At 43.8% G+C, this 8,993-nt stretch overlaps 1 protein-coding gene across 1 annotated transcript; it reads left to right on the forward strand.

Annotated features, from left to right (window-relative positions):
- The first annotated feature begins 98 nt into the window (after positions 1-98).
- On the forward strand, positions 99-8,779 carry LOC118399279 (vesicle-associated membrane protein 2-like). The gene is made up of 5 exons (XM_035795228.2): positions 99-684; positions 1,636-1,753; positions 3,210-3,368; positions 6,244-6,295; positions 8,379-8,779. Coding segments are annotated over exons 1-5 (348 nt in total). The 5' UTR covers positions 99-682; the 3' UTR covers positions 8,396-8,779.
- Positions 8,780-8,993: the final 214 nt, after the last annotated feature.

Raw genomic sequence — 8,993 nt, forward strand, 5'->3', positions numbered from 1 at the left:
CTCACTCCCATGTACGCACACTCACTTTATGTTGAGCTAGTTCCATTTCTGTTTTGCAGTGGATTTACTCTTAGAAGCTGACATGAGTTACTTTCAAGCATCATTGGTCTGAGATAACCGAAACAAAGCAGTAGGCTCTCCCTAGAGGTTCACAAAATCAAGTCAGAGCAGCTGTAGTTTTTCTGATGGAATTATACATTCTGAGAGAGCGCACTTTTCTCAGACCTTCTCTCAGAAGCAAGTGATCATTCACATTGGCTATATTTTTCAATAGTCGACTATATCGCTCCAAAACTTTGGCTCTAGAGTTTTGACTTCAAATATAAGTGTTTTTACAACCATCGATTGGGACGGTCACATACACAAGGGAACCTGCTGCATCACTCTGTGTGCCTGCCGACTGCGAGTCGTGCGTCAAAGACTCAACGACATTATCCACAGGCGGCGCATCGCAGTTGTTTCAGCAGAGAGTTTGGAATAAATTGGACCAAAGTGACAGAAGACGTCTGGATTCCTACGGAGTACTGAACCAATCGTTCCCTTGTCTGTGGATAGTACTACTTTCACAAACATAGACATAGTCTCTCTCTCTCTCTCGCTCTCTCTCTCTCTCACTGTGCGAGCCCGCCCTCCCTCTCTCCCTTGAAAGCGGATTATTTATTATAAAGCAGCTACCATCGACATGTGAGTAAACTGAATTGTATCCTGTTTTTAAATCCAGCTAAATGTATACGATGTATTTCTAAAATAGTGTCTGATACGGTGTGATTTTAGGACGTTAGAGAAAGTGTTTGTTTTGGTGTTGTCAACGAAATGGAATTATGGGTTAAGGTCCTGCTAAGCTAAAGCGCTATTAAAATAGTTGCTGTTGTATATTTATTTTAGTATTCCAATAGTCTACCCGAAACAATCATATACATCACAGAAAGCAGGCCTATTACAATGAAACGTTAAACTTACATGTCTCTCAATATATTGTCAGTCTCACCATATCAATGGTAGAATGCCTCCATCAATGACTCAGTCAATATTAATCACTGTGCTCAACTTCATATGGGCTTTTATTGAAGTGTTGTAGTGTTTTTAAAAAATATAATTTTGATAGTTTACAATTTTTTTTATCTACTCGTTCACTTGCCTACCGCACTCTGCCTGGCTTGTTTATCTGAAACAAGATGCATCCATCTTTGTTAAGAGCAGCCTTCATGGCTTTTCCCCCCCACTAATCCCTCTCCATTTTGCCAGTGGAAATCAATCCTGTCTAATACAGGCTCTGTACCAAATCAAAACCAGAGTGGTTGTTTGGTCAGAGTTTGCTCAGACATGATGATGATTATTTGCTTTTATAGTTTAAACACGATATGGACAATTGTATACCATAGCAGATATATAAAAACAACTGACAAAAACTGCTTATTAATAGTTCGTGTTTGAAGAGGCCCACTTCAGTTATTTTTCACTTAGATGCTAATGCTAGTATAGCCTACTTACTATATGGCTTAGCAAGATCAGATAAAAATCCAAATCTATGTGCTTGCAGCAAAAAGGTTATGATATTAGTTCCTAACTAGCAGTAAAATGTCAAACAGGTACACAGTTGCTGTTGTTAGGAACATAATGCCTCTCTCTACGCAGGTCGACCCCAGACGCAGGAACCTCGGGAGCCGCTGAGGGAGAGGGGGGCCCTTCGGCCGCAGCACCCAACCTCACCAGTAACCGACGGCTACAGCAGACACAGGCACAGGTGGACGAGGTAAGACTCGGAGAATAGGGCCGTTTTTTAAAAGTGTTGCCCTTTCGATATGTCAGTGCGATTCATTTATTTAGACGATCATGTAAGCAACCTTTATCTGTCAGGGATGTACAGAAGGCGTATATGTGAAGCAAACTATTATAAAGACCAGGTGGAAGGTGGGATGAGATGATAATGAAGGGTATGAATAGAGGGAAGGAGGAAAGGATGAAGCCAGGGGAAAGAAGAGATGAAAGAATGAAAGGATAAAGGGTACTCTCTTTACTGTAGTACGGCGTAAGATGATAATTGTTTCCTGAGAAAATCAAAGTCAAGAACGATGGGAGAGCGGGGGTCCTAGGTGGAGAAGATGGGCAAGGTGATGGGAGGCAGGAAGGGATTAAAGGATGAGTGGTCCATAAAAGGAAGAATAATCGAAGAAAAGAGGGACGAGTCTGTGAGAGGGGGCCGAAAACATTGGGGCGGAAAACATTGATCACAGAGACGACCTGACGCATTCTCTAGCCATCTGTGTGAGTCACATCAACATTTTAAAATTTAGGTTTACACATCCTTTGTAATCCCCCATAATGAGGATGAAGAGGGCCCACAGAGGTAAAAACGTTGCTATTGAAATACCGTAGCGTTCAACCAACGATTCACAACATCCGTTCTGATCAGGCGTGATTGATTACCTGGTCATTGGGTAATGTCGACTGTGTCCTGTCCTTACCGTCTACCGTACATCACTGACGTTAGCAGCTAAAAGTTCACATTACTTCTGCTCTGTCAGAATTGATTTCCTGACCATTCGGGGCAATGCTATCCTCCACTGCAGACATTCTACAGGTAACTGACAAAATAATGGAAACACTTGAGTAAATGAGGGCTACAAAGTATATTGAAAGAAGGTGCTTCCCCACCGGTGTGGTTGAGGAGTTAATTAAGCAATTAACATCCCATCGTGCTTAGGCTCATGTATAAATAAATGTTGGGCAGGCTATTATCTTGGCTGCCATGGCTATGCGCTCATAGGATGACAATGCCCCCCACAGGGAACTCTTGGTCACTAATGGTTTGATGAGCATGAACATGGTGTAAACCATCTGCCACGGCCGTCTCAGTCACCAGATCTCAACCCAATTGAACACTTATGGGAGATTCTGGAGCGGCGCCTGAGACAGCGTTTTCCACCACCATCAATAAAACACCAAATGGTGGAGTTTCTTGTGGAAGAAGGGTGTCACATCCCTCCAATAGAGTTCCAGACACATATAGAATCTATGCCAAGGTGCATTGAAGCTGTTCTGACTCGTGGTGCCCCAACGCCCTATTAAGACACTTTATGTTGGTGTTTCCTTTATTTTGGCACATACCTGTAGGTTTCTTCATCAACAAGAATACAGTGTTGAGGTCTGGTATAGACAAACTAGCATGATGCCGACTGTCCACTCCTTTCTACTCCTGTCTCCTATAGGTTGTGGACATCATGCGTGTGAACGTGGACAAGGTGTTGGAGAGGGATCAGAGACTGTCGGAGCTGGACGACAGGGCCGACGCGCTGCAAGCCGGGGCCTCACAGTTCGAGAGCAGTGCTGCCAAGCTGAAGAACAAGTACTGGTGGAAAAACCTCAAGGTTCGTGTTTGTGCGTGTGCGTATGTGACCGACTGGGGTCAAACCCGGTTCTCCTGCGCGCCGCAGGTCTGTATTAGCCCTCTGAGTTAACGCCTAGGCATTATTTCAGGGGGCTAACATAAGTCTTCAGGTCTCATGCAACTCTTCACACAAGCAGGAGTCATTTGTGAAATAACCTTCACATAGGTCACCCTTTAATTATAAAGTGAGTTTGCTGTTTTATGCTTAGGCTTGCATAGTGCAGGCTACCATAGCATGGCAGTCACACACTAACTGTATATCATGATAAGGTATTGGGGTATTTCCAGTGCTCAGCCATTTTATACAAATTATTTCCCTATACAGAGAGCACTCTCTTACCAACATATCAGACCTAGGTTCACATAGTTTTTGAAATCCTTCACTTTAGCTGCGCTTGACTGAGTTTACCTGGAACCAACAGAATATGAAACCAACAGAACATTCCCAAAAGTGCAAATCCTGCCAGTCTATGTGACCCTTTGCCCCTACAACTACCATCTTGGGCCTTTGTTTTCTCCTTTCTCCTGTGACCTCACTTAGGGCTCTATTCACTCTGTATCGCTGAAGTGTTACAGATTGCACGATAGAAATGTAACGGGAATTTCCAGTTGAGCGACATATGCAACGTTTTTTATCGTGAATGCAGCCACTAACATGGAAACATTGCCTTGAAATTTCAATCACACTGTAACGTTAAACTTTGGCGATACGGATTGAATAGAGCCCTTACTAGACACAAAATGTAGATCCTTCTATCAACCATGCTTCAATCCACCTTTCTCACAGCATGAATTTATAAACCCTCAACCTCACCCCCAACCACCCCCTTCTGCTTTTGAGCACAGATGGCTGTCCCGTCGCCTGTCCAATCACGTGTGTCCATTGAGGAGGGGGAGTGGTTAGAAATCCCAATCTGGATTACAGTGTGGTGCAGGATTATAAACTCAGCTGTGGCTCGACTCGTGATGTAACCCCTACAGCTCATCCCTTTCTCCCTCTCACTCTAATGCTCCCTCTATTCCTCTCTTCCTCTGTTATGGACTAACCCTCGCTTCCTCTCTCTCTCTCTTTTGCCCTCTCGCTCACGATCCCCTTGTATAATCTCAGTCATCCAGTCTCCGCCCCAATAGTTTATTTGTATTTTTCTCCTCTCTTATGCTCTACAGAGCCGGCTCTAATATAATATTCATCACGGCTAACCTCTCTCTGAAGTTGAATTATTATTTGCCATACAGGCATAAACCACATCACACCGGTGTACCTGTTTAGGTCATTGCTGATGTAAAAAGGTCTTTAGAAAGGAATGTGATTTGATGATTGGCTTGCAGTAGTGTCATAGTCATGCTTACGTAATCCACATGGGACGTGCAGCAGCAGTATTATAGTGCTTTTGTTTCTAAACTCAGCAACACCCCTGGTGAGACAAAACCGAAACTCGTCAGTGAAGAGCACTTTCTGCCAGTCCTGTCTGGTCCAGCGATGGTGGGTTTGTGCCCATAGGTGATGTTTGGTGAGGACCTGCCTTACAACAGACTACAAGCCCTCAGTTCAGCCTCTCTCAGCCTATTGTGGACAGTCTGAGCACTGATGGAGGGATTGTGCGTTCCTGGTGTAACTCGGGCAGTTGTTGTTGCCATCCTGTCCTGCAGGTGTGATGTTCGGCTGTACCGATCCTGTGCAGGTGTTGTTACACGTGGTCTGCCACTGCGAAGATGATCAGCTGCCTTTAAAAAGGTTGGCTTTCCAGTCCGCTGCTCTTGGATTGAATCTCGGCCTATGTGACACACTACAGTTGGATCTGTTTGTGATCAGTAGCTGATCTACTGTACATTGTAAATAACCATGAGAGAGATGGAGATAAGCAACAGCAAGCAATATACACTATATATACAAAGTATGTGGATGCCACTTCAAATTAGTGGATTCGGCTATTTCAGCCACAGGTGTATAAAATCGAGCACACTGCCATGCGATCTCCATAGACAAACATTGACAGTAGACTGGCCTTACTGAACAACTCAGTGACTTTCAACATGGCACCATCGTAGGAGGCCACCTCAGATTTCTGCCCTGCTAGAGCTGCCCCGCTCAACTGTAAGTGCTGTTATTGTGAAGTGGAAAAGTCTAGGAGCAACAATGGCTCAGCTGCGGAGTGGTAGGCCACACAAGCTCACAGAACGGGACCGGCGAGTGCTGAAGCGGCAGGAGCTTCATCAAATGGGTATCCATGGCCAAGCATAGTTTTCGCTAGGCCCGTAGTTCAAGTGAAGGGAAATCGTAACTCTAAAGCATACAATTACATTCTAGACAATTCTGTGCTTCCAACTTTTTGGCCATGGAAACCCAACAGTTTGCTCCATACAGAAATGTTTTGTCGAGATCGGTGTGGAAGAACTTGACTGGCCTGCACAGAGCCCTGACCTCAACCCCATCAAACACCTTTGGGATGAATTGTAACGGGAACTGCGAGCCAGGCCTAATCGCACAACATCAGTGCCCGACCTCACTAATGCTCTTGTGGCTGAATGGAAGCAAGTCCTCGCAGCAATGTTCCAACATCTAGTGGAAAGCCTTCCCAGAAGAGTGGTGGCTGTCATAGCAGCAAAGGGGGGACCAACTCTATACTAATGCCCATGATTTTGGAATGAGTTGTTCGATGAGCAAGTGTCCACATACTTTTGGTCATGTAGTGTATATGCAAAGAGCAAGGTTACAGCTGTCATGATGAGAGAGTAAGTAACATTGAAGGGATTTTAGATTCAGCCCTCTCCAGATTAAACATGATACAGAAATGTGTTAGAGATAATATAGAAGTGTTCATATTTGAAAGTTTTATATCTTCTTTTTTTTTCAGATGATGATAATAATGGGAATCATAGGAGTCATATGTGTTGGAGTTGTCTTCTGTAAGTACCATATATATATCTATACTGAATCAAAATATAAACGCAACATGTAAAGTGATGGTCCCATGTTTCATGAGCTGAGATAAAAGATCCCTGAAATTTCCCATACACACAAAAAGCTTTTCTATAAAATGTTGTGTACTAATTTGTTTACATCCCTGTTAGTGAGCAGTTCTCCTTTGCCAAGATAATCCATCCACTTGACATGTGGCATATCAAGAAGATGATTAAACAGCATGAAATGCCACTCAAATCTGCAGTTTTGCGACAACACAATGCCACAGATGTCTCAAGTTTTGAGTAGTTTTAGCAAATTTGTCAGTTCGTCCAACCGACCTCACAACCGCAGACCACATGTAACCACACCAGCCTTGGACCTCCACATCATGCTTCTTTACCAGCCACCCGGACAGCTGATGAAACGGTGTATTTATGTCTGTAATAAAGCCCTTTTGTAGGGAAAACATTCTGATTGGCTGGGCCTGGCTCCCAGGCCCACCCACAGCTGTGCCCCTGCCCAGTCCCGTGAAATCCATAGATTTGGGCCTAATTTATTTATTTCAATTGACTGATTTCCTTATATCAACTGTAACTTAGTAAAATCGTTGCCATTGTTTTATGTTGCGTTTATATTTTTTGATCAGTATACATTTTCACTTACAGACGAAGTCTGCTTCACTTGAGTTTGTGAAATTGTGAAACACATGCACATTTATTTTTGTATCGCTATAGCCTGTAGTCTGAAAACAACTGTTTACTCTGTGATATTTATAGTGCATTCGGGAAGTAGTCAGACCCCTTTACTTTCCCCACATTTTGTTACGTTACAGCCTTATTCTAAAATGGATTCAATATTTTTTTCCCCTCATCAATCTACACACAATACCCCATAATGACAACGCAAAATCGGGTTTTTAGACATTTTTGCAAACATATTTAAAAAACTGTCACATTTACATAAGTATTCGGAACCTTTACTTTGGCAGCAATTACAGCCTTGAGTCTTCGAGTATGACGCTACAAGCTTGGCACACCTGTATTTGGGGAGATTCTACCATTCTTCTCTGCAGATCCTCTCAAGCTCTGTCAGGTTGGATGGGGAGCGTCGCTGCACAGCTATTTTCAGGTCTCTCCAGAGATGTTAGATACTGCCACCATCATGCTTCACCTTAAGGATGGTGCTCGGTTTCCTCCATTTTGTGACCCTTGGCATTCAGGCCAAGGAGTTCAATCTTGGTTTTCTCAGACCAGAGAATCTTGTTTCTCATGGTCTGAGAGTACTTTAGGTGCCTTTTGGCAAATTCCAAGCGGGCTGTCCTGTGCCTTTTACGGCTTCCGTCTGGCCACTCTACCATAAAGGCCTGATTGGTAGAGTGCCGCAGAGATGATTGTCCTTCTGGAAGGTTCTCGACAAAAGAACTCTGGAGCTCTGTCAGAGAGACCATCGGGTTCTTGGTCACCTCCCTGTCCAAGGCCCTTCTCCCCCGATTGCTCAGTTTGGCCAGGTAGCCAGCTCTAGGAAGAGTCTTGGTGGTTCCAAACTTCTTCCATTTAAGAATGATGGAGGCCACTGTGTCCTTGGGGACCTTCAATGCTGCCGAAATGTTTTGGTACCCCTTCCCTAGATCTGTGCCTCAACACAATCCTATCTTGCAGCTCTACAGACAATTCCTTCAATCTCATTGCTTAGTTTTTGCTCTGACATCCAGTTAACTGTGGGACCTTATATAGACCGGTGTGTGCCTTTCCATATCATGTCCATTCAATTGAAATTACCACAGGTGGACTCCAAGTTGTAGAAACAGGAAACAGGATGCACCCGAGCTCAATTTCAAGTCTCATAAAGTCTTTGAATACTTATGTAAATAAGGCGTTTGTTTTTTATTTTTAATACACTTGCAAAACATTTGACATTATGGGGTATTGTGTTGTGTATAGATTGTATTGTGTGTAGATTGAGAAAAAAAAAATGTAATCCACTTTTAGAATAAGGCTGTAACGTAACAAAATGTGGAAGAGGTGAAGGGGTCTGAATACTTTCCGAAGGCTCTTTACATGGTCTCTTTCATCTTCTCCCTTGCAGTGTATTTCTATTATTGACCTGGCCTCTTCAGGGACGGACAGCAAGCGCAAGACGAGATACTGAAATGCCGCCAAATCCACATGTGAATCCTGCCTTCCCTTGACCCCTCCTTCATCCCTCTCTTCTTACCAATGCCTTCCATCTGAAAACCACCATGCACGCGTAGACGTCGGCGCAGTGCCTCTCCCTCTTCTATCCTCACGGTTGTTCTCTGCCGCTGTGTCCTTGAGCAAGGCACTTAATCCCTACAATTGCTCTGGCGGCACTGCTCGGTGGCTGACGCTGTGCTTCCCCGGACCTTGTGGGTGTGCGTGTGTAAGGTTTGGGTATTGTGACAGAAAATCAATCAACTTCTGTTATAAAATGGACAATAAAGTATCTATTCTATTTTTGGCGCTCTCTCCAAGTCTTTTGTCTTTCTTCACCCCCCATTTGTGCTTGCACAAGGCTTATAACATTTAAATGACTGCATGGACTTCTCTGGTATATTGAGGGGGAAAAGGCAGGGGGACCACATGGACAAAAGTTATAGAGCTGGAACAAAGGGGGAGAATGAATCCTGTTTGAACGAGTTTCCCTCCATTTTTTTCCAATCAATGATTGTCTCTTCTGTTT

Source organism: Oncorhynchus keta, chromosome 20 (genome assembly GCF_023373465.1).
Source record: "Oncorhynchus keta strain PuntledgeMale-10-30-2019 chromosome 20, Oket_V2, whole genome shotgun sequence".
In the NCBI taxonomy this organism is placed as follows: domain Eukaryota; kingdom Metazoa; phylum Chordata; class Actinopteri; order Salmoniformes; family Salmonidae; genus Oncorhynchus; species Oncorhynchus keta.